Raw genomic sequence first — 25,544 nt, 5'->3', positions numbered from 1 at the left:
ATTTCTCCCAAGAAAAACTCCCCCAAACTGGTATTGTATACCAAGATGATCTGATCAGAATTGATAATAGCACTATTTTACATTTTTTATGCTTAGGAGTTCTTCATATCACCTTGTCAGGTTGTTACTGCAGTGATATAGTCACAGTATTTACCGAGTGTATGAGTGTATGAGTGTGTGTGTGTTTAAACTGAGATTGACTGATAGAGGCTTCAGGAATTTGCTCATGGCTTTTGCCTGTAACCTTTATATAAAACCAGGTTTTGATTTGAAATGTCTCACTAACACCCGTGACACTGCATTTCAGGAATGAGTTTGCAGAGTGTTTCTGCAAAAGCCAGACGTGCGTCTCGTCAGACAGTCGGGCGTTTAGGTTCTTTCGCTCGCATCGAGTGGCTGAGAGTTTTCACGCTGCGCGTGTAAGAATGTGATATTGTCTCTGTGTCGAGTGGGAAGGTCTGCGGCGCGTAATTAGAATATGGGCTCCTGTGTTGTGACTGGCTTCTTTGAGCGAGCTCACCTGTGTGCTTCCTGCTCATTAGCATTCTCATGCATATTAATAAGGAGCAGAGGCGCAGCACGCCCTAGCTTGGCCGCAGGGCATCATGGGAGATTACTTGCATGAGTAATCCCGCTGGCTGGAGTTGGTCCAGAACTCCACAGCTGTCCGTCAAAGCGCAAGCGGGCAGAAGGGCATCAGGGTGTGGCGGGGCAGGGCAGTAAAGGGCTAGCGTTTAGCATGGGCTTAGCATTAGCTCATGGGGGAGGAAGTGAAGCTCCTTTTGCATCGTAATGAGAGGGGTTCTCATGGCGGTTTTGCTGATTAGCTTCTGTTTAGTTTAGGAGTTTGCTTTCTAACTAACGCTGTATGCTTTCTAATGTATCTTCAGTTACATTCAAGATGTAATTCTACCTGTTGTTGACATCTCAGATTTATTAGTGCAAGAAGAAATGTCTATTGCTGAGCTAAAAACATGTTGCTGAGGTGGTAGAATCACATTAATAGCAATTCTGTGTAGACTACTGTTCAAAAGTTTTGGGTTGGTAAGATTTTTGAAATTTAGTGATACTTACACTCACCAAAGTTGCATTTGTTTGATTAAAAAAATACAGTAAAAACAGTTATATTGTGAAATATTTTTTACAGTTTAAAGTATCTATTTTCTAATTGAATATACTTTAAATTGTAATTTATTTCTGTGATGCAAAGCTGAATTTTCAGCGTACATTACAGTCTTCAGTGTCACATGATCCTTCAGAAATCATTCTAATATGATGAATTGCTGCTCAAAATACATTAATATTATCAATGTTGAAAACAGTTATACTGCCTTATCTATTTATGGAAAACTTACAAATGTCTTTACTGTCACTTTTGTTCAATTTAATGCATCCTTGCTGAATCTTCAAACTTTTTAAAAGTAACTTGTAGCTTTTTATATAAAAAGTGATCCATATGATTCTTGCAATATATATTTCGATATCAAAGTTGCATGATATTTTTCCGTCTGAACTATAACTAGACTTTTATGCTGATTTTGTATTCTTTTTTGATAGCTTTAGTTGCAATTAATTTGAAATGCATGGACAAAGTGACAAGTGCAATTTATATTTTCTCCTTTTTTTTGTTCCACAGAAGAAAGAAAAGTCAAAATATAAAATATATTTAGTAAAAAATATTATATGTGACCCTGGACCATAAGGGTCATGAGGGTCAGTTTTTTTAAACTGAAATTTAGACATCATATGAAAGCTTTCCATTGATGTATGGTTTGTTAGAATAGGACAATATTTGGCCACAATACAACCTTTTGAAAATCTGGAATCTGAGGGTGCAAAAAAATCTAAATATTGAGAAAATCGCTGTCACGGGGGTGTGCCGGACGAGACGAGACGATAGACGAGATTAACAATCAACAGTAAATTTAATAGAATTCTCCAAGATGAACAAGGCAGGAACACAGAGGGCTTTCACACACATCCAGATAACGTTAAAGACCGAAAAAAGACTAAACTCAAAGACAGACTTATAAAGGCAAACTAATCAAGAAAACACAGGTGATACAGATGACACTAACGAAGACTAATCATAGGGCTAAACCAAATCACAACAGAATGGCAGGGGAAGACAATGGGTGAAACCAATGACAGACAGGGTTGTGACATCACGCCCCCCTCCGGAAAGGCGCGTCCTCGCGCCGTGGAAGAAACGAGAGGGGCGGAAAAACAGAGTACATAAGGGAGGAGGCTTGGGCGGAGGACGGTACCCCTGGAGGGGGACAACAAACAAAGTCATTAGAGTCCAGGGGGGCGACGAAGGTGGGAGGAGCCAGGGAGGAAACAGGAGGGACCTGAAGCAGGAGGAACTGACCCAGACCACAGCCATGATGACGGCCCACGGTGGAGCCGACGGAGGGAGGAGCCATGGTGGAGGAAGGCGTGCCGACTCCATGGGGCCGACCGACAGAGGCGGAGCAGATGGCGGAGGAGCCCGAGGCGGAGACGGAGAGCCGATGATCCGGGGTGACGCCGAGGATCCGGAGGGCCAAGGTGGAGCAGGCTCTGGCGCCCGAGGCGGAGGCGGAGTCCCGGAGATCCGCGGCGGAGCCGGAGCGACAGAGGATGGAGGCTGTGCCCGCAGGAAGGAGGAGTCCCAAGGAGCCGGTGGGACGGCGCGACGAGGCACAGCCGGAGGAGCAGAGTCCTGAGGAGCCGATGGGGTGACGACTGACCAGGGCGGAGCCGGAAAGACGATGGAGCCCGGTGGAGCTGGTGGATCGACGGGCGACGGTGGAGAGGAGGGCGTCGAGAGCCGTGGTGGAACCGCGGGGTCGAAGGGCCGAGGCGGAGTCCAGGACTCGGAGGCTGGAGGCGGAGCTGAGGAATCCTCCAGCCGAGACGCCGATGGAAGCTGGCAGTCCCGCGGCGAGCCCACTGCACAGGTGGATGACTGAGGGTGAGCAGGGGGACTGACAGGTGATAGCGGAGATTCAGGAAGGCTGGGCGAAATCAGCGATGACTCTGGACGACTGGACGGAACCAGCGGAGATTCAGGACGGCTGGACGGGACCAGCGGAGATTCAGGATGGCTGGACGGGACCAGCGGAGATTCAGGATGGCTGGACGGGACCAGCGGAGACTCAGGATGGCTGGACGGGACCAGCGGAGACTCAGGCATAGGCAGAAGAGGGCGGGTGGGTGGGAAGTTCAGGCAGGCCAGTGGTTCTGTGGAAAAGTCTATTAAGTCCCCAGAGTGTTGCTCATTCTCACCCCCAGCGGTGGTGCAGTGGGCAGGGCTCTCTGTAGCCCTCTCTTGCTCCACGTCACACTCCACCGTCGCGGATGTAGCAGTCGGCTCTCGCACCTGGTCCGATGGGTCCGGCTCTGGCTCTGTCGCTCTCGGCTCGGGCTCTCCATCGTCGGTGGGCTCGGGCTGCAACTCCGCTTGTCGGGGTGATGTTGGGCTGGGTTCTGGGTCTGGAGTGGGGCTGGTGTCATCCTTCGCGGTCAACGAAGCTCTGCTGGACACCAGCACCCACTCGATGTAGTCGGCGAGGCTCTCTCGAGGACCCTGCCCGGACAGCTGCCTCTGGATGTTATCATTAAGTCCCACGCGGTAGAACGTGCATAGGCAACTGTCCGGGTAGTGCGTAAACGGGGCGAGGAATATAAAGTCTCTGGTGTGGTCCTCGAGAGAGCGGTTCCCCTGCTTCAGGAGGAGGATGAGGACGGCGGGATCATTCATGACGGGGGAAAAAAAAATAAACTAAACACTGATACAAAAAAAACGGAAAATAAACGCAGGGGAAGACGCCGTGAATTTTTTTTAGTTCGGTCTTTCTGTCACGGGGGTGTGCCGGACGAGACGAGACGATAGACGAGATTAACAATCAACAGTAAATTTAATAGAATTCTCCAAGATGAACAAGGCAGGAACACAGAGGGCTTTCACACACATCCAGATAACGTTAAAGACCGAAAAAAGACTAAACTCAAAGACAGACTTATAAAGGCAAACTAATCAAGAAAACACAGGTGATACAGATGACACTAACGAAGACTAATCATAGGGCTAAACCAAATCACAACAGAATGGCAGGGGAAGACAATGGGTGAAACCAATGACAGACAGGGTTGTGACAATCGCCTTTAATGTTGTCCAAATGAAGTTCTTAGCAATGCATATTACTAATCAAAAATGGCATTTTTATATATTTACAGTATGAAATTTATATAATATCTTCATGGAACATGATCTTTAATATTCTAATGATTTTTGGCATGAAAGAAAAAATGATCATTTTAACTCATACAATGTATTTTTGACTATTGCTACAAATATACTTAATATAAATATACTGTTTTTTTTTTGTTTTGTTTTTTTTGTATTGTGTTATCTTTAAGCTTTAAAGGGACAGTTCACCCATAAATAAAAATTCTGTCATTAATTACTCACCCCCAAATCTTCAGAACACAAATTAAAATATTTTTGATAAAATCCGAGAGCTTTCTGACCCTGCATAGACAGCAATCCAACTGAAACATTTTGTAGTTAAAGTAGTCCATCAGTGGTTCAACATTAATTTTAAGAAGCTACGAAAATACTTTTTGTGCTCAAAGAAAACAAAAATAACTTCAACATGGACTATTGATATGATGTTCTTACTATCTTTCTGCACCATAAAATGTGTCAGTTGCGTTGCAGTCTATTCAGGGTCAGAGAGCTCTTGGAGTTCAATAAAAAATATCTTAATTTGTGTTCCGAAGATAAACAACGGCCTTACGGGTTTGGAACAACATGACAAAATGTTCATTTTTGTGTGACTATCCCTTTAAATATGATGACACATGTTGCTTCATTTCTCAAAACCCACACAAGAAACAACATTATAGAGGCCAAAGTCTTCATCCAGTAAGTTTCCGATAGATAAAATCAAGATCCTCCCTACCTTTTTTCTTCATTGAACATTCAGTTTCTTGAAAATGTTACCTTGCATAAATAAAATCGGTTGCAAATGCTGATGCATGTTGACTTGGCATTCTCATTCTCACTGATGTTTCCGTTCATTCATTAAGTTTTCATTCTAAAGCAGTAAAATCAAGTAAACTCAAGAGATTTTTAACATATCATTTGATTGAAAACAATGCGAGATGAGTCTTTATTTGACACTTTTTTTTTGCACATTGCACATTTGCTGGAATTAAATGTTTGATTGCAGAAGAGCAGTATTGATCTGTCCTGCTCCAGCACTCTGAAGTCTATTAGTGTTTCCACATCATCAAACATACAAAAGTGTATGCCAAATATATGTGTGCGTGAGAGAGAGAGCTAGAGAGAGGGATAGAGAGAGTGAGAGGTAGTGAGCACAGTGGGGTTCACATACTGTGTGAATACTAATTCAGCTCTCTTGGCAGGTCAGGGTCCCTCTCCTCTCGACATTTACCCATCTGCACCGCAGCACACACTCTCACACACAGCTCCTGTGGATTACCTAGGCCGCAGGACAGAGCCGTTTCTATGGAAACCTCATAGCAGGCCGCATGAGTTAACCATACACCTCTTGTAAAGTCTCTCCTCTAGGAGTGTGTGTGTGTGTGTGTGTGTGTGTTTGTGCGTGTGCGTGTGTGTGAAGCACATAGCGCTGGGTGAACTGCACACCGACCTGTCACTCAGGTAATTACTGTATTGTTTAATGAAGGACAGAAAGTCTTGTGTTCTGTTCCTGAAGATGGTTTTGGGGTAAAGCTTATCAGTGATGGATGATGCTGTTACACATGCAAAACACCTCAGTGTGAACTTTTTTCTCATTTGAAATGTCATGCACTCTTAAAAATAAAGGTGCTTTAAAAGGTTCTTCACAGCGATGCCATAGAAGAACCATTTTTGGTTCCACAAAGAACCATTCAGTCAAAGGTTCTTTAAAGAACCATCTCATCTCACCTTCTTTCACCACAAAGAACCTTTTGTGAAACAGAAAGGTTCTTCAGATGTTAAAGGTTCTTTACAAAGAAGGTTCTTCTCAGGCATCGTGAAGCACCTTTATTTTTAAGAGTGCAGGAGCAGATTGCAAAACACAAATGTTCAAAAGCTTTTGAAAGAAGACTCATGCTCACCAGGGCTGCATTTATTTGATCAAAATTACAGTGAAAACCGTAATATTGTGAAATATTTATATATTTTAAAATGTAATTTGTAAATATCATGGGTCTAGCTTCCGGTCTTATCTTCGCCCAGCTATTTTTAGCTGTGCAAAACAGCTCGTCTTGCTGCTTGATGTTGCAGATTGGTGTGTCTTACCATATTATTTTAATGTATTATCTTAATTATGAGCACACTTGTTTGTAATTCAAACAGTTATAGCGTTTACTACACGTTGTTATTCTTCTCCTTATTTCCCTATGAACCGGAATAATTTTATAACACGTTTTTTTACATCTCATGACACCACACCATAAACCCTAAAATCCTAAAAGAACTGTAAAATGATTTAAACAGTTTTACAGCTCAAATAATATACTTATATTAACTAATTAATAATTAATATAAGTGCATTTTTGTGGAAATATTAGTCACATTTATGCTTTTAATTCCTCCAAAAATGGGTTCCATTTACTTCCAATGTATGTGCCTCACCATAACACTTTTTTCCTTTTAAAGAAAATGAGGCATCAGTCATTTTTTAAGGTAAACAACATTATGTCAGGTGCTGAAGATTGACTTGAACTGGTATTGAGCATGAATATTGCTTAGAAATGAGAAGTATCATAGTATCTATAATACAAATCGGGCTGTTGAGAAGGCATGCAATTAGACATTGTTATTTTACATATATAGACTGCAATTTATTATAAGACACATTCACACACTTAATTACAGAGTACATTTGTGACCCTGGACCTAAATAGCACGGTATGTATTTGTAGCAATAGCCAACAATACATTGTATGGGTCAAAATGACAGATTTTTCTTTTATGCCAAAAATCATTAGGATATCAAGTAAAGACCATGTTCCATTAAGATATTTTGTAAAACTTAATTTAGACAACTTTAAAGGTGAATATCACAATGTTTTGATTTTCAAATAGCTGTATCTCGGCTAAATTTTGTCCTATCCTAACAAACATACATGCATCAATGGAAAGCTTATTTATTCAGCTTTCAGATGATGTATAAATGACAATTTCAGAAAACTGACCCTTACGACCGGTTTTGTGCTCCAGGGTCACATTTATTCTGCTTGTAATGATACAGTTTAATATTGTAGTTGATTACATTAGCATGTAGCACAACACGGACACCGTAATATAAAGTGTAAAACCCAAAAAGTAAAATCAAAGTTAGCTGAGAGCATGTTGGTTCATTTCTTGTAGCAGTAATGAAAACAGAAAAGGAAACTATTTTAAAGATGGACGTTGTCAGTTAAAGCTTTTTCAGCCATCTGATATCATGTGTGTTGGAGAAACGGTGTTAATGTCATAACGTCTATATGAGACAGGGTGTATTACAGAGTATCTGACATTGAGTGTGTGCTTGTGTGTGTGTAGGTTACCATTTGATTGACAGGTGAGCAGAGTCTCAGTGCTCTGGGCTTCATAATCAGCAGCTTTATTCCGAGCACAAAGGATTGTGGGAAGAGAGGGATGAGAGAAGCCGAGAAGTGCAGAATAGTAAAATTCCCGGAGGAGAGGAGGGGTTGCCTTCTCTCCTTTGTTTATTTCTTTGCTTTCCTTTGAACAGGTTCTCAGTGTGTGTGTTTTTGGGAGTGCAGGTAGTGTATTTGGTGTATTTTTGAGTATGCGCGCCGCTCGGTGTGTGTGTTTTGAAACGAGTGTTGTTCTCATTATGACTGATAGATCAAACGCGCGATTAATTTCTGAGCACGTCTTCCCTGGTGCTGTTGCTCCAGCTGTTCAGTGCTCCTCATGCCGATAAAACGGACGCTCTGATTGGACGAACTCTTAGTCAGTCAATCAAACGGGTGGGTGTGTCCATGTGGCGGGGCTTAGTGATGTTTTTGCATCTGAGATGTTTTATAGAACATTCGTCAGGATATGTGGAATTTATTTTTTTAAACTGTGATTTTAAATAGTTGTAAAACCTGTATGCACATACAGTCTTTTTATTTATTGAGGTTAAGCATCACATTTAAGTTAAACATTTCTATTTCTTCCTTGGATTAATTGCTTTTGCTTGTTTTGGATGAACGAATAACTGTAAAATGAATAAATGTGTAATTTCCGCACTGGACCATTAGTGAGCTCATGCTACTGCGGCTCAAACTTTTCATCCTCTCCGGGCAGCTGTGTTTTTCCAGTGAAGGTTTTATTCAAGGCGGCGTTTCTCAGAACTGCTGCTGAAACTCATTTACTTCAGCTCCAGGAAGTCAATAGCATCAGTGCTTTTTCCTCTCTGCTTTTTCTTTTCTCTCTTTCGTCAGAACTGCTTAGTATGTTCACAACGTTCCTTGGCCATCAGTCTGTTTATCGGCCTTTTCGTTGCATCTTTCTTTCCATTTTTGTCTGTCCGTCCATGTGTTTCAGGAAGGGTTTTACAATCACAAATAAACGCCAACTTTGGGTGATTCTTCATAAACAGAAACAAAACAAAACCCAATAAAACTTCTGTTGTTAGAGCCTTTGACTGCCTAACTCACTCTACTCAGAGTTTTCCTTCATGAAAGATACCATATTTACCGATATTTACAATATCTGAGCTCTCTTTGTGTTCTTTGCATTTTTGTGCAGTCGTATAACTGATTTTCTCTTGTTTTGCCTGCTGATTAAGCTCATATCCATAAACAAAACGACCTCGTTTAACAGATTACAAAGGAATTACACGATCAAAGAGCAAAAGTCAGGATGTATAAGAGTGTGGGAGAGAGAGAGTGTGTGAGTGAGAAGGAGATTGTTTGTGTGTGAGGAAGAGAGAAAGAGATACACCTCTTGCCCTGCTCTATCTGATATCGGAATCCATTTTGTGCTGAATGAACGTAACAGCTAATCCCGCCCTCTGGTACAGGCCTCAGGGTCTCTGACACGCACTCACACACACACACACACACACACACACACACAGCAGACACACTATGCATTTACATGCATTCAAAGAACCATCATTTTGTTGCATTCCAACATGTTTTATAAATGCACACAGTTTTGTGAATGAATACTGACTGATTTGCACTAAATAATTTGTGCTCGAGAGGGCAGGTTGCACTACAAAATACTCTAGTCGCCAAGTTTACTTCTTTTCTAGCATGCTATTATAAATTCGTATAAGTTCTTGTAAATTCAAAACTTCACTGACATATGCAACAATACATGAGTATTATCCATTCTAATTGGATTTCAGTGAAAATGGTGTTGCCATTGCACCAGTTTAAATTGAATCCCTTTTTAATCGGTTTTGAACTAGACACACTGTCACTTTATGAAAGCTAAACAGATCATTCATACAGTAAAGAAGGTAATGTAGGACATCTTTAACCTTTAGGAGGTTGTCTGTTTGTTTATGTCATCTACTGATTTTGGCTCTGGCTTTAGTGGTTAATTAGTTGTGACAGTTTTACTATTGCAAAACACCATTGATGACTGTAGGGTGAATTATAAATTTAGTAATCCAACTATAAACAACTAACTGTTTAATGTATTGTTTTTGTTATCTTACTAAATAAGCTTGTTGAATAACCTCTGCAAAGAGGGATAAGCAAATAGTAATGACAGATAATCTAGATTAGATGAAATTGGATTAAACTGGATCTGGATTAAAAATCAAACCGTTCAGTCACTAAAAAGCCCATTCAACTTGAAAGCAGGCTGTTAATTCAATAAAAGTGAGTTTTCCTCACTGTGTAGCTCTGCCTCTAGTGGACATAATTGAGTATTGATCCATTTTCATGCCCAAAATGGAGTTTAATATGACTTTTGATGGTCAACTCCACAAGCTGCCCTCTACAGGTTGAGGTAATTTTCTTTCTTTTTTTTTTCTATTTTAGCACATGAAAGGTTTTTAAATTAAGAAGTATGGTGTGGTTAAAGTACAGTGTTGGAATGATGTTGAAGTCTTACATTGCTGTAAAACCAAAAGAAATAATCGCGTCCAGACGTTTGAAGAGTTCACCGGAGCGTAACGCTCCGTTTGTAACGGACCTTTGACTCGGAACTAATGAAGAATTGAGACGAAAACAAATGATGACAGAAGTTAAAGACTGTGTCAACGAGCAGAATCTTGTTACCCTATGTAGAATTTGTTATTTTAATTTGTTAGAATTTACACACTCGATGAAAAATAATGCTTTTAGACAGGTCTTTTCTGTAACTGAATATTAGTAGGCCTGTGTTTACCAAACTTTTAATGTAAATTTGATTATTTATATTCATTATTGTTATTACTATTTTTTATAAATTTTATATGAGGCTGTAAAAACGATTTTGAGGCCTTCATTGTGGTTTGTGTGTGTGCGCGCATGTGTGTCAGAGCTCTACCGTTATTTTGGCAGATTGTTCTTTTAATTAACGCTCATTTTGCGCGCATCTGGCACGTTTATAGATTTAAATTAATTTTTAAGATTCAGCTTAGTTCACTCAAGGAAAAATAATACACTGGCGGTCAGTGGTGTTTGTTTACTGGGTGAAACTGGTCATTTGTCAAAAGACGACATTTAGCTGATATTTTGACAGATTTGGGGGACAGGAGAAAAACTGTTATTGGATGTAAGTAGTTCAAGTCCTCTCGTACGTTTTTGATCAACAGTTTATGTGATTACAGTCTTTCACAGACCATTTATTGACTCTACTTATAGGAAGCTAACGAAAAGAACCGAATGGACCAGCCGGAGGCCTCATCCTGAATTTTTTGTGAGGTAAATGTCTAATCATATTGTATTTTTACAGCTAATATTTCATAAAATAAACTGAGTAAGATTTACGTTATTTGTTATTTGTTAAACACCTAATTAAATTAACCAAAAAAATTCGTTTTCCCAACAGAGAGAAAATTAATATAGAGCAGTTCATTAAATACGCCAAACAAACCGCTTGCTGAAACTGACGCTGCGCCCCTCCCCCTCCAAATCTATTAGCATATAAAACTCAGCCTGTGTGTGTGTGCGGTAAATGTAGGTCACATCGATGAGGACTGCTCATACTTTGTAATTATAATTATCGTAAACACCTTATTCCTTGTTTTACACTGTAGAGAGCCGTTACTTAACGGACGCCAACACCATATTGAGCTTGACTCACTCATCCACAACTAGATGAACTTCATTTGGCCACTTGTCAAATAGCCTACTAGACATTCAGTGTAATTATTTTTAACATTAAGTGTATAGACTTAAGTTTACTATCATATATTTATAGTCTATCACTATCTTATATTTTTTGATTGATGGTGTAAAACTTTAGACTTAGGAAAAAAGCAACGCTCTGCCAAACTTTTTGTGAGCGTCGATTTTTTTTTTTTTTAACAAAGTGTTTTTTTAAAATAATGATTTTTAACGATCATTTTGTGCTAAACTGCTCATAAATTAGCCATCGTAAATAGCAAAATAACTGTAAAGTTGGATAAATTCACCGTGTTTACACAGATATTGATATCAGTTATTTCTACCGTTTTTGAAACTTTATTGGTAATCGTAACTTCTGTTAATCTTTTAATGTTTTATCTAAATTTTGCATGTTAATAAAGTTCAAGATTAATTCAGGTTTCAAGAGTCGCCAGCATATTTATCTTATCTTATGATTGTTGCTGCTCCAAATGACAGTTCTTATGATCTGGTGGCAGCCAGCTGCCAGTCACAGTTTGCGACGCTTTTAATCCAATGTTAAATCAATTACAGTCAACCCTGGGCCAAACTACACTGGGATGGACACCTCCTCTAAAGTTTCATTTTGCATCTGTTATTTTTATTCCTATTTTTTTCTATGGATTGGTGGCGGGTTTACGTGGTGGAACCATCTCGAGGAGCATCCAGACCGAACAGATGGACTCGAGCCCTGACCGGTATAGCGTGCATATGTGCATCCGCTGCTTTGCGCGTTAAGCCCTATTAAGACCGTCTACCGTGCAACTGGTGCTTCGCTCAATCCCGCGAGCTCTTGCAGACTACACAAGCGAAAGCTTCTAATCCCTCACGTGAGAGGACGGGTCCTCTCGCGCTCACATCGTGTAAATTACAGTCTGCCTGGAGGCCTTAGATATATATCTGAAACCAGACCGTGTTATTTCATAAGAGCCTCCTGCTGGGCGATTCATTTCCACACCTCGAGACCTTTACAGTGCACTTACAGCACAACAACCAGCTCATTTTATTTCATTAAGTTGTTTTTGGTATTCAATATTGAGTATAAAAACAATTTGTTGGCTAGCCTATATTCACTGCGGTTTTATTAGCCTAGTTGATGATCGTACTACATTAATCTGAATTCATCCTGGCGTTGGGTCCTCAAGGATCATATATATTTCTTTTCTTTTCCTTTCTGTTTTGTTTGGCACATAAACTGAGAGAGAGAGAGAGAGAGAGAAGAGCCAATGATGTAGGCCTGCTAGCTCAATAATATGTCTACTTAAAATAACATCAGCCGCTTTAGCTCGCCCATTAAATGAAAATAAAATGAGGCTTCCCTTCTCTCACGTTGTTTTCCGCGTAAAACATTTATGAAGCGGAATACGTCAGTATATGTGTATGTTTGTGAGAGGATCCTCCCTTTGCTCGAGACACCGGGCGCTCGAGGCGTCTCCGTCCGCCCTTCTCATGCACGAGGGCGCGAGCCCGCGGTAATGGCGGTAATTTGGGTTAAATAAGGGGAGCGTCAGCTTTTTAAACACTTAAAAACTGCCAAAGCTCTCGTAGACACAAAAACCTAAAGACTCGAGTATTTTGCTGCTGGGGAGGGAGGAGACATTCAGACTCACTTAAACACACACACACACACACACACACATTTGCACATGAGCAAAAAGTCTTACTCATAAAGTGTTAAACATCATTAGATGTTTTATTTTCCTAGTAACAATAGCTATTAATATTTTGTAATTTTTAACATGCTCTGGGTAAAACGGATGTCCGTGTCTTTTCATGCACCTGTGTGGTTTTTAAAGCGTAAATTTGACCGACAGGCTGATTTGAGCGATGACCCCCCACGCGCGCACCACTCATCATTCTAAACGTGCACAAAACACTTCCAGCGTGGGTCAGACCGTCACTGTCCCGGTTCGGTTAGCGGTGAACAGAACAGAAACGAATAAATGTTGATTGGATTGGCTGCAAGAGAATTAAACTGAATCAAAAGTGACCATGTAGCACCGATTTGTTCAAAAGCCATTAAACTCCCTAAAGTATCTAAAATAGGCTGCTAAATTAATTAAAAAAAAATAATGTGGTCGAATTAGTCTATGCAACCGATGATAAAGTGGTATTAATAGGTTATTTGTATTACATAGCATTAAAACATTCTTCTGCTGTTTTTGTTTTTGTTCAACATAATTACCAAACGAATTGTTCGATTATATTTAAAAATAAAATGCATTGTGTGATGATAAAGAAAACGTAAATATTCGTTGTACCTTATCTGCAATTAATTTTTCTTCCGTGCAAGTGTCTCTCATTCAGTTAAATGGAAATTAAAATATTAGATAAAAACAGATTAAGACCACACTATGAAGCAGTGAAATAACAAAACAAAACGTTTAATCGTGCAATCAAAATTACAGTGACACAATACACCGAATGAAACTTACGTGTTGCTGAAAAAAATCCAAAAAGCAGGTAAATGGTAAAGCCGCGAGGAAAACCGAGACAAATAAAACTGGCCCTGCTAAAGAAAGCACAAACGACCTTAAAGAAATGTCCACAAAAATCATCAAAAATGTTGAAAGCGCACTTGGTTCCTTATTAGGCGAAGATACAATATTTATTCCGTGTCTCCAGGGATGAGGCTGCTCTCTCTATTGTCCTCCCTTTCCTCAATGCTGATGCTTAATTTTCAAAACTTCTATATTACCAAGGGACCTACGACATCAGCCGGAGAAATACCCAGCAAGTACAAAATCCGAGCCAGGGAGCGCTTTGTGCAGAGGGGAGGCATTTCAGCCGCTTTTACCGACTGCGCGAGGCGACATTTCATTTTCACGCGCTATTTTGGGGATTTTTTTTTCTTTCATTCGTCCAACAGCGCGAGGAAATCGGGTTATTGGATCGCGAGAATGTCAGCCACATTTCCGGGACTGGTGCACGATGCGGAGGTATTTAAATCCATTTCTTATCACCTCACAAAAATCGTCTAATTTCATTAAATTTAGCTTAGCATCGCATGGCGGGAAATTACGATCACTTAGCACAGCGGAATGGAACTTAAGACTTCTGAGGGGAGTTGATAAAATACCATGTGTTAATTTCTACTGAAACTGCCTATTACTGCTTGTTGTTGTTTTTTTCGTGGCGAATAAGGCTTTCAAGAGTTCATGTAAAAGTCTCTACCGTGATTGGAACCATTTGCTCGTTCTTTTTATACGTTTATAATAATTATTATTAGTGGTAGTGCAGAATATCGTGTTTTGTGCTTACCTGCAGTGAAACGGGCGTGGATTGTTGGCACAAAACGGCTTTTAATAGCGTTTGCACGGATGTAGTAATAATAATATAGTCAAATAACACACTCCGTGGCAAATGATAGACAAGTGAGGGAGGAAAAAAACGCTGTGAGCTCGTGGAGCAGTTTGCAGTGTGTTTCACGCACTCCCTCCCAGGCACGGAGAGATGACATCGCCGTCAGGTACTTTTCTAAAGACACTTTGAGCTGCTGTGTGTGTGTTTGTGTTTGGGGAAGGTTTGAGTTTCCGCCGCGTGAGAAATGCGCGCTGATCGCTGCGAGCGCGTGTAAATGACATCCCTCATATTTTTCTCTTTTTTTCCCCGCACAGATACGTCACGACGGATCAAACAGCTACCGTTTGATGCAACTCGGATGCTTGGAATCTGTGGCCAACTCGTCTGTCGCTTACTCTTCATCGTCTCCGCTTACATACCCAGCTACCGGAACCGAATTTGCCTCCCCGTATTTTCCCACGAACCACCAGTACACGCCCTTACACCACCAGTCCTTCCACTACGAGTTCCAGCACAGCCACCCGGCCGTGAACCCGGACGCGTACTCGTTAAACTCTCTCCATCACTCGCAGCAGTATTACCAGCAGCTCCATCACGGCGAACCGGCGGACTTCATCAATCTTCACAACGCCCGGGCGCTCAAGTCCTCGTGCCTGGACGAGCAGCGGCGGGAACTGGGTTGCCTGGACGCGTACCGCAGGCATGACCTGTCAATCATGAGCCACGGCTCTCAGTACGGCATGCACCCCGAGCAAAGACTGCTGCCCGGGGCGGGTCTCGGGCTGCCGCCACCGGGGGCCGATGACCTACAGGTACACCTCACCGGCATTTCTACCGTTCAAGCACAAAATACACACACTCAACGTGTCACCACCGTCTCACACGCAGGCTGCAGAGAAGTTGACGCCTTCAGGGATGTTGTATAGTCACTTTCACTGCCCGAACAGAAGAAATGATTGCCCGAGGGCTTCGACAAAAAAAACCCTTAGACGTCAGGAGAGACTGAAAGAAAGAAAAAACCAAGGCCGAGCGATCACTTCTTTTCGGCCTTTTCAAATTTCAAATTAATTTAAAAACGAACAATACATTACAAATTTGAAATAGCTAATATAAATAAACCGATACACACGGTGGGAAAAAAATCACAACGAAAAAAACTTTGCTTTGCAGAAATGCAGTATTTCCCAACATGTGAAATAAGACTTTACTTTGAAACGTTTGGAAGCACCATCTTTTCAGATGATTTAACTGGCGGATTTTACATATTTCATATAGTGAATATTGAGAAGTCTGAATTCGGCTGCGCGTATGTCGGGGCCTCGCTGCTGTAAAGCCGCTGTTTCTTTTTCCTCCGTTAAAAGGCGGATTAAGGGCTTGAAAAAGTGCGAACAAAAGGCAAATCCTCCGCAGTAGAGCACCGTAGTTTATCCAATTTAGGACTTAATGTCAATCAACTGGTTATTTATGCACAGACATCTGAAACAGCTCAAGTTTAACCGGTGAGTCAAAAATATGTTAAAATCAAAATAATTATACAATCCTTTTAATCCTTCGTGCGACAGTGAAATTGAATAGATAAATCTACCGTATTTGAGAGAAAAAAATCAAGATAGCAGATTATATTTGGGATTTTTTATTTCATTACATAGAAAGAAAATTGTAATTGTAATAGTAAATTTGGTGTTTAAATGATAATATCGACGTAATCCAATTTATAGAACTGATACAATTTGATTGTTCTAAAGATTAGATAATAGTACTAGCAAATATAAAATGTGTCGTAAATGTCGACATTTTTATTGCTTTGGCTAATAATAAAAAATAAATAATTGTCGAATAATTAATTTTTGATTTGGCCGTCATTGTTTTACAGGGCCTGTTTAAATAACTAACATTATATACATGTGTTTTCCATACTTTTAATTTTGCAATAGCGTAATTTGTTAGAAAACATTCGTGAACAGTTTTATGCTATTTTAGCACAGATGCAATTTTGCAATTGGCTATATTCCATCAGTTTAAAAACTGACTTAAAAAAGTGCTAAATAAAATATTACAGTAGTATAAACTTTAGACGTGTTATAACAAAAATCGCAGATTTATTTTGGTATTGCTGTCGCGTTTTCAGGAACACAAAAAAAGGCCCACAGGAGAACAGACACAAAAAAACACAGAAAGCAACACATACGTCCCGTGAAAAGGTTTTGGACCTTTCTTTGGTGCTGAATGAAACCGTGCGCTCGGTGACGGCCGTGGAACAGATGCGGTCAGTTTTGTGCGCACAAGCGCATCTTTGAGCCGCTAAACAGATTTGGCACGCAGAACAATAGAAGCTGCCGCACCTTTAACACGCACACGCGTAATTTATGCCTGATCCGACGGGTTTGTATATTGATTTTATAATCACTTTAACTGCGGGGAAAAGAAAATAGAGCATGAGTTTGTTAAAGGGTTATAAGAGCACGCCAGTATGGTGTCAGTATGGATGTGAGCGTGTGTGGGTGAAATATGTGTGCGGTTTTTTTTTTTTTTTTTTCTTTTTTTTTTTGAGACTGTGTGTCTGACTTGGCCTCCAGACTGGTCGTGGCTCGTGAGACGGATTAACTCTTTTCTTTTGATGCCATCCAGTCTTCCTTTGGCTGATGACATCACTGATAAAAGAAAGTAAAATAATCTGTTGGTTTGACATCATAATGTAACAGGTTCCGTTACCGCTGCAACTTTACCTGTAGCCACGTGGTCTGTTTAACGTGTCACACATGCCTCGTCAAACGCAAATACTGATCACAATGTGTTAAGATTAGTTTTTTTTTTTTATTATTGATAATGAAGTTCATATATGTGTGTATGTGTGTCTAGGGATCTGTAGACGCGCAATGTGGACTCGTGTTAAATGGACAAGGTGGAGTGATTCGGAGAGGTAAGGTCACAACACATAAATAGAGAGCAAGAGAAGCACACTCATTTAATTTTTTTTTTATTATTTGCTTTTATTTTCATTTATTTTAAATTATATTTTACCAACGTCAGTCTTGTCTGTTAAGATTGGAATTCTTACTTTATAATTACATGAGACTAAAGTAAAAATCACCGTTTACTCTTTTAATAGCCTATGTGCTTTCCAGTGACAACAAAATGATTTAATATTTTAGCATAATAAGTTGAGCATTTTAATTTAAAGATAGCCTACTAAAAACGGTGTTGGTTTTATCATTTATGAATCCAAAAAATAAACCGTATTTTAATAAGGGAAGCAATTTATTTGAAATATTATTACATTTAGTATTTTCTTTTAAATGGAACTGCATTCATGTGAATATCAATCAGCAGGCCTACTGCTTTCACTGTACGATTGTAAAATTATTACTGTTACTGAAAGAAACAGATAAATAAAACAATTGCAACAAAGAAATAATACACGTTTTAGTATCGGCAAGAGAAAAAAAAACGAATTTAGCTTTTTTAAATTTCCTCAGGCAAAAATGTTCAAATTCATATAATTTTTAAAGTATTATATAGGCTACTTTTCTGAAAACGTTACGTTTTGTTTAAAATTATTATTATTATTATTAGCCCATTGGTGTTTTTGTTGTCCTCTTGCCGTTTCTTTTAAATGAGTATTACTTGTATTGAAATTAATGTTACGTTTTTTCTCAAAGCTTGTTTACTATTTTGCATCTTTCTAGTTGACGTCGCAATTCGAAGGGAATGGATTAATTAATTAGTCAGAGAGTGCATAATTAAGGAGCTATATGTGTTTCAGAAGTTCACACCCCGATAAAACCCACATTTCTGAAGGTCATTCTCCGCTTAGAGGCGTTCAAGAGAATCTCAGAAGAATTTCCGTATTCTCTGTCTGTCTGCCGCTGTATTTTGTAAAATCGCGCGTCTTGTGCGGATGAATCGAATCGTGTTCCACGTTTCTTAATATTTTCTTAATATCAGTCGCATCTTTGTCTGTCTCTTCAAAGCGGCGGCGGATCGACACACATGTGGAGTTTGCCATAAAGCGAACGGTGTCTCGGGCGCTTAATTTTTAATAAACTCTGTCTAGGTGTTGGGCTCGCCATCACTTCCAGTTAATGGTGTGCAGGATTTAGCCGCGAGCTCCGCCGCTCCAACCATCACAACCAATAATCATTGCTTTACCTCGCGCTCCGGTATCGATAGCTTCTCGCGCCTCGGGCGCACGCTTTGATATGTTAATGCCGCGCGGCTCCAAATTCAGTGGAGATCATATTAATGTTGTTCACACTGACTGCAGCTTTGGCTTCGTTGAATATTCAGATAACCTTTTTCAAAAGAAATCAGTCAAGAAACGAGGATCCTACTTAGAAAAGTCGTCTGTGTTTTAATCATGATTATCCCTCTTAGCTTTCAGGAATTTGATCAAGCGTCACCCCGCCTTTACACGCGCGCTCACACTCACGCACATACTCACTGCATCTTCCTCTCGCTGTGCGCGCTCTCGCTCACGCGCGCTCGCGTGTGTGTATTTTGGATGATGAGCGTGAGGCGCGCACTCCGTAAACACACACCACCGCTACAGTTGAAATAGAAACAGAATGACATTTGGCCTATGTCTTTTTTTCTTTAATTTTCGTGGCAAACTCGCAAAAAGCGCTTGATTCGCTTTGTGATCGCTCGCGCGCTGCCTCGGGCTACTCTCCCTCGCGCTTAAATACCCGCTATCGCCTCTGGGCCCGGCGCGCGCGACCAGACTACCGGCAATAGCTCTTTTTCAATTGCCCTTGGCAACATAAAATACAAACTACTTTGAATCAAAACATTTTGGGTGGAATTAATGTGAAGTGAACTTGCATGCTAGCAGAGATCTTGGGTTTGTCAGAGCGCTTTAGGGTGACTGATGAGGAGCAGGTTAGAGGCCCGCTAGCCAGAAAACTCCTTCAGGAACACACACGTTCACACACTCAAACACAAATACACACACGTGGCTAAATAAGGTAGCCGACCCATTGATTGCAGCTCAGGCTGCACTTGTAATCTTTACTAAATCACAATAGCATGGATCTGGCATACAGTGCTTAATAAATGAACACATACTATTTAATATGCAATTAGATGTGCGAAAAACTTTTGTACAGAACATGATTATTCATACAGGTGGTCGACATGAAATACTTAAAATTATTAGAATTTTAGTAGCATTTTTAATAAGTTACATGCATGCATTTTTTACAATTCATTTGTGACCCTGGACCACAAAACCAGTCATAAGGGTCAATTTTTGGAAGTGGGATTTATACATCACCTGAAAGCTAAATAAATAGCTTTCCATTGATGTATGGTTTGTTAGGATAGGACAGTATTTGGCTGAGATACAACTATTTGAAAATCTGGAATCTGAGGGTACAAAAAAATGAAAATATTGAGAAAATCGGCTTTAGGACATTTACAAAATAGCTTCATGGAATGTGATCTTTACTTAATATCCTAATGATTTTTGGCATAAAAGAAAAAAATGAAACAATATGTCATTGGCTATTGCTACAAATATACCCGTGCTACTTATGACTGGTTTTGTGGTCCAGGGTCACATTTGTCATGACCTATTCAAATTAAGTAAAACCTTTTGAAACTTTAAACTACCTACAATGCATAAGCTTTATGCATTCATATATATTTTAAGTTCATGGACACACACTCTTAAATACAAATGCACACCTGCAATGCATCCTTTTTCTGAAATAGTTGCTAAATAAAAATTAATTGATTTGAATCATTGTCAATTGATATAACCTTGCATATAGACAAACGTAACACGCAAGCATTGTCGCCGGTCATTTCCAAAGGTTTAATATGTTGCGGTTTCTTGTTGTGTACAGGTGGCACGTGTGTAGTGAACCCTACAGACCTGTTCTGCTCTGTACCAGGAAGACTTTCTCTACTCAGCTCTACCTCAAAGTACAAAGTCACCATCGCTGAAGTCAAACGCCGCCTGTCTCCTCCAGAGTGTCTCAATGCCTCACTACTCGGTGGGATATTAAGAAGGTAGGGGATGCACTTTAAAAACATGAAACTCATAAATCAGAATGCACACCTGGAAGCATCCAATTCTGAACCAGAAAAGTGATTTGTTCGCATACGTTTAGCTGCTTTTACTTAAAATTTGGCAATGATCTCCATGCATGTTCCAGATATCCTTGAATTCAAGGACTAGAAGGGGTAGCAACTACAATTATTAAAGTGAAATAATTTCACAAGGCATTGAAATATGAGTAAAGAAAATGAAAGAAGGCCTTTTTTATTTAGTTCATTGCCAAAATAAAACGCAACACAGAAAGAGGGAAAAGAGATGGGACATGGAGTCCTGGACACTTAATCCAGAGATAAAGAAGAGAATGTGGCTGGATGTGTGTGAGAGAGAGATGTAGAGGGAATGAGAACAGTGAAGCTGAGGTTCCATTATTGATGAGGGACACAGACTGGAGAGCAGAAATGAGGCCAGTGACGAGAAGAGAGGAGAAACACACACACACACACACACACACACACACACACACACACACACACACACACACACACACACACAAGGGTGTTTTTGTGAATTGTGGGGACATTCCATAGACGTAATGGTTTTTATACTGTACAAACCGTACTTTCTATCACCCTACACCTTCCCTACACCTAAACCTAGCCCTCACAGGAGACTGTGCATATCTTTACATTCTCAAAAAAACTTATTCTGTGTGATTTATAAGCCTTTTGAAAAGTGGGGACATGGGCAATGTCCTCATAAGTCACCCTCTCCTTGTAATACCTATGTCATACCCATGTTATTACACACATTTGTGTCCTGATATGTCACAAAAACATGCCCACACACACACACATTCACTAGCTCACTCACTCATTTTAAACACAGGACAACACATGCTGGTAAAGCTCAGGTTCATTAACGCCTGCAGAAACAAAAGAAATGGCAGAAAAACAGTCTACAGAAATTCAGTCTACAGTATATAATGGAAAAACAGAATATTGGTTATTGAATAAATATTTGATTACTCTTTATACACATTGTAGCCTGAATGAAGCTGACGCATGGGCAAAATAAACGTTGTGATAATGTTTATTCCTAAATATGATCTGATTTTAGTTGTAACATAGCTCACTTGAAAATGCTGGTTTGTAGGGTGTTTAGGTTTAATAATGTAAAAGTGCTTTGGAATAAAAAAAAAAAAAGACTTGTGTGAGAAGGAAATGATGCTGATGGACTTTCTCCATCTGTGTGGGTCAGGGCCAAGTCAAAGAACGGCGGCCGGTGCCTCAGGGAGAAGCTGGACAGGTTGGGACTCAATCTCCCAGCAGGCCGCAGGAAAGCGGCGAACGTCACGCTGTTGACCTCTTTAGTGGAAGGTATGGACACATTTATGCCTTTTTAATCCTTTAGTTATAAAGTTCACAGCCGTATTCAGATGCATGGATTTGTTTCTGACAACAAATACTGATATGATTAGATGCTAGATGGCTCATTTTATGAATTTGGTTTGTTGTTTAAAGGACGCAGTTTTACTTTGATAAAATATGATGCAAAATGTGAGCAACTTGTTTACATCTTCATTCTGTTTTTAGGACCTGTTGAATGCATTTTTGCAATTCAACAGGTTGTAAATGCGATAATGATGCATCTGGTTTAGTTTCTTCAAATTTGTTACGGATGAGCTCTATTGAGATTGAAACAAATCTATCCTGGCATAAAAGAAAACGTCTGAAATATTTTTAGTCTACAGACAAAATCTCTATTACTCAAGGGAAGAGTTTAAGAATTAGAATGGTGTGAGACAGATTGATGCAACATCTATGCAATTTTTTTTTAGGCAGCATTTAGAGAATGAACTGATTTCTCTGCCTCGTTCATCCCTCATCTTGCTCCTCTGTGTTTGTAGGGGAAGCGCTACATCTGGCTCGGGACTTCGGTTACACCTGTGAGACAGAGTTTCCCACCAAAGCGGTCGGGGAGCATCTAGCCCGCCAGCACACGGAACCAAAGGAACAGAATGCGCGCAAGAAAATGGTGCTGGCCACCAAGTAAGAAAGACATTTGAACTCTTGAATAATACATTTCTAAATGAGACCTTCATATGCACCAAATATGAATTATCTAGTGCAGTCTGGCTACAAAAGAACTTCAAAAACAGATGCACCTTGGAGGTTTTATTATTGGAGGAAAGGATATGTGTTTGCATGCATGTAACATATGAAAACTAAGATCTCATTAAATCTCCTTTATGCATTAATTATGAGGAACGTTGCTTTGGTTTTCGTTTTGGAGATGCGTCCTTGTAACTGTTCGAATGGCTGTGTGTCTCCGCAGGCAGATCTGTAAGGAATTTCAGGATTTGTTAAGTCAGGATCGATCTCCACTCGGTTCCTCTAGACCAACACCTATTCTGGATTTGGACATTCAGAGACATCTAACACACTTCAGGTATAATGCTGAAACATGCATGCAGTAATAGAACAAACATACACCTCATGCGTGACCCTGGACCACAAAACCAGTCGGGTATATTTGTAGCAATAGCCAAAAATACATTGTATGGGTCAAAATTATTTTTCTTTTATGCCAAAATTATTAGAATATAAAGTAAAGATCATGTTCCATGCAGATATTTTGTACATTTCCTACCATAAGTATATCAAAACTTAATTTTTGATTTATAATATGCATTGCTAAGAACTTCATTTGGACAACGTTAAGGGTAATTTTCTATCCCCCCCCCCATCCCAACAAACCATACACCAATGGAAAGCCGACTTATTTCAGCTTTTATATGATGAATAGATCTCTAAAAAAATAAAAAAAAAAACCTTATGACTGGTTTTGTGGTCCAGGGTCACATTTTGCAATGCACAGGTGTAAAATAAACTAAAGCAAATGACAACGAAAGTCTCACATATTCATGTTACTAATAAAGTGGATATGCTAAATATGCAAGTATTGTTATTAATCACCATTTTTATTCTCTTTTTTAGTCTAATCACGCATGGATTTGGAACGCCAGCGATTTGCGCGGCTCTTAGCACCTTTCAAACGATTCTCAGTGAAATGCTTAATTACCTGGAGAAACACTCAGCCAATAAGAGCACAGGAACGCCGGACAGCAACCAGATCAACTCCAACTCGGACAAAACACTGCGCAAAAATGCAGAGGTACCGACGAAAGATGGCAAAATCGAGAAGACAGAATGACTCTGACGCAGGAGTGGCTGCTTTCCCACTTCCTGATGGGCGGGCCTCGTTCAGGGCGTGGCTACTAGGGGTGGGGTTACAGGGTTTTTATTCCATATGCGTTTATTTATATAACTGGCATAACTTCCTATGACCTCAGCTTTCCCTGTACGAGAGTCTGTCTGTATGTACAAACCAGTCACGTCATTCTCACTGCCCGACGAACACGAACCATTTCCGTTATTTTCTAAGTTATTGAAGAAGTTATTTTGCTTAAAGTTTGTCTGTATGTAATTAGTTTAAATAATGATTTTAAAAATGCAATATCTTTTTATTAAAAAAAAAAGACTCACATTCCATTTCTGGCAAGACCTGATTTGAGGTCAGTTTGAGACTGTAAATTATTACAGGTAACTTTCCCTGTTAGTTACTGTATATTGTGCATGTTAAACTTTGTACACCATCTGAAACTGACATTCCCCACTGTTGTTCCAGAACACAAACTCTTGACTGCATTTGTAAAAAAGTTATATATAAATATATAAATTCAATCTTTTCTTGTAGGCTTTGAACTACATATATGAAATAACCCTACATGCAAACTACTGGTGTTCAATAAAGCATATTGCTCAAAGTCTTATATTAACTCACCTGACTGGACTTGAATTCTTGTACTGCTTTATAAATGTGAATCATACTTTATATGCATTTGCATTGGATCTGACACAGACAACACCTTATTGATTAATTTTGATGCATACTTCAACCTAACAACCTGCTGCAGCACTCACCTGCCTGAGTTCATATTAAAGAAAGTGTTTTTACTTATTTTTGGAGCTCTATCCACCTTATTCTTCAACGTGGAAGTAAGCCTATGGGCGAGACTTCCTTCACTAGCCGCTATTGGGAAATTATGAGAATAACAACAACATGCAGTAAACGGTAAAACTGTTTGCTCTACAAACCAGTATGTTAATAAGTAAGATAATACATTAAAATAATAGGGTAAGACTCATCAATTTACAAAAAAAGCAGCGAAACAAGCTGTTTTGTACAGCTAAAAACAGCTGGACTCGACCAAAAGTCAGACCGATAAAAATTAAAAATGGCGCGCCCGCTCTGGAGAAATGAGGTGGATAGTGCCTTCCTACAGCAACTTTTCAGTAAGTCTGAGGACTTTCATTAGCTGTTTTATGTTTGTTAGATTTGTAAATAAACGCTGCAGGAAAGTACTTGCTTTATTACATTCACAGAGAATAAAAATACCCAGTAAACGCATTCATCTTAAAACGCTGAGGAAAATACCGAGAGAGACAGCCGCTTTGTTCATACAATTATTGCATTGTATCAATTCTAAAAATCATAATGCAGCTAAACTTGTTTCTGTGAGCTATTATTATTGAATACATTTTTTAAAAATGGTTGATGTAGAATAAATAAGCACCCAAACAGAACAGATCATTAACAGCAGAGAAAGACCAACATGCTGCTGCACCGGAAGGCTTTACAAAGTCAATAACTGACTGACAGATCGATGTGAAGCTTTGCACAAGATAAAAGCGATTCGCATTCATATTCAAATTTTTTGCAGGAAACCGCTGTCTGATCTCAGTAGCTACTGAGAAAGTTTCAATAATCAGCGACTAGTCAACGTTAACGAACTTAGCCTAAATATCCCAGTAGCACCATCTTTGGAAAACCAAAACAGCCTTGACGCGTAATTAGCGCATTTATTGATCAC

The 25,544-nt window shown here is 39.7% G+C and overlaps 1 protein-coding gene across 1 annotated transcript; it reads left to right on the top strand.

Annotated features, from left to right (window-relative positions):
* Positions 1–14,118: 14,118 nt before the first annotated feature.
* Positions 14,119–24,428, top strand: tfap2d (transcription factor AP-2 delta (activating enhancer binding protein 2 delta)). The gene is made up of 8 exons (XM_073817040.1): positions 14,119–14,246; positions 14,925–15,422; positions 17,470–17,530; positions 20,457–20,622; positions 21,869–21,987; positions 22,518–22,659; positions 22,946–23,059; positions 23,608–24,428. Exons 1-8 carry the CDS (start codon positions 14,208–14,210, stop codon positions 23,822–23,824), a joined length of 1,356 nt encoding a protein of 451 aa, XP_073673141.1. The 5' UTR covers positions 14,119–14,207; the 3' UTR covers positions 23,825–24,428.
* Positions 24,429–25,544: the final 1,116 nt, after the last annotated feature.

The sequence above is a fragment of the Garra rufa genome, chromosome 13 (assembly GCF_049309525.1).
Source record: "Garra rufa chromosome 13, GarRuf1.0, whole genome shotgun sequence".
NCBI classification, from domain to species: domain Eukaryota; kingdom Metazoa; phylum Chordata; class Actinopteri; order Cypriniformes; family Cyprinidae; genus Garra; species Garra rufa.
The sequence above is the reverse complement of the archived record's forward strand: the minus strand, read 5'-3'. Positions and strand labels throughout refer to the sequence as shown.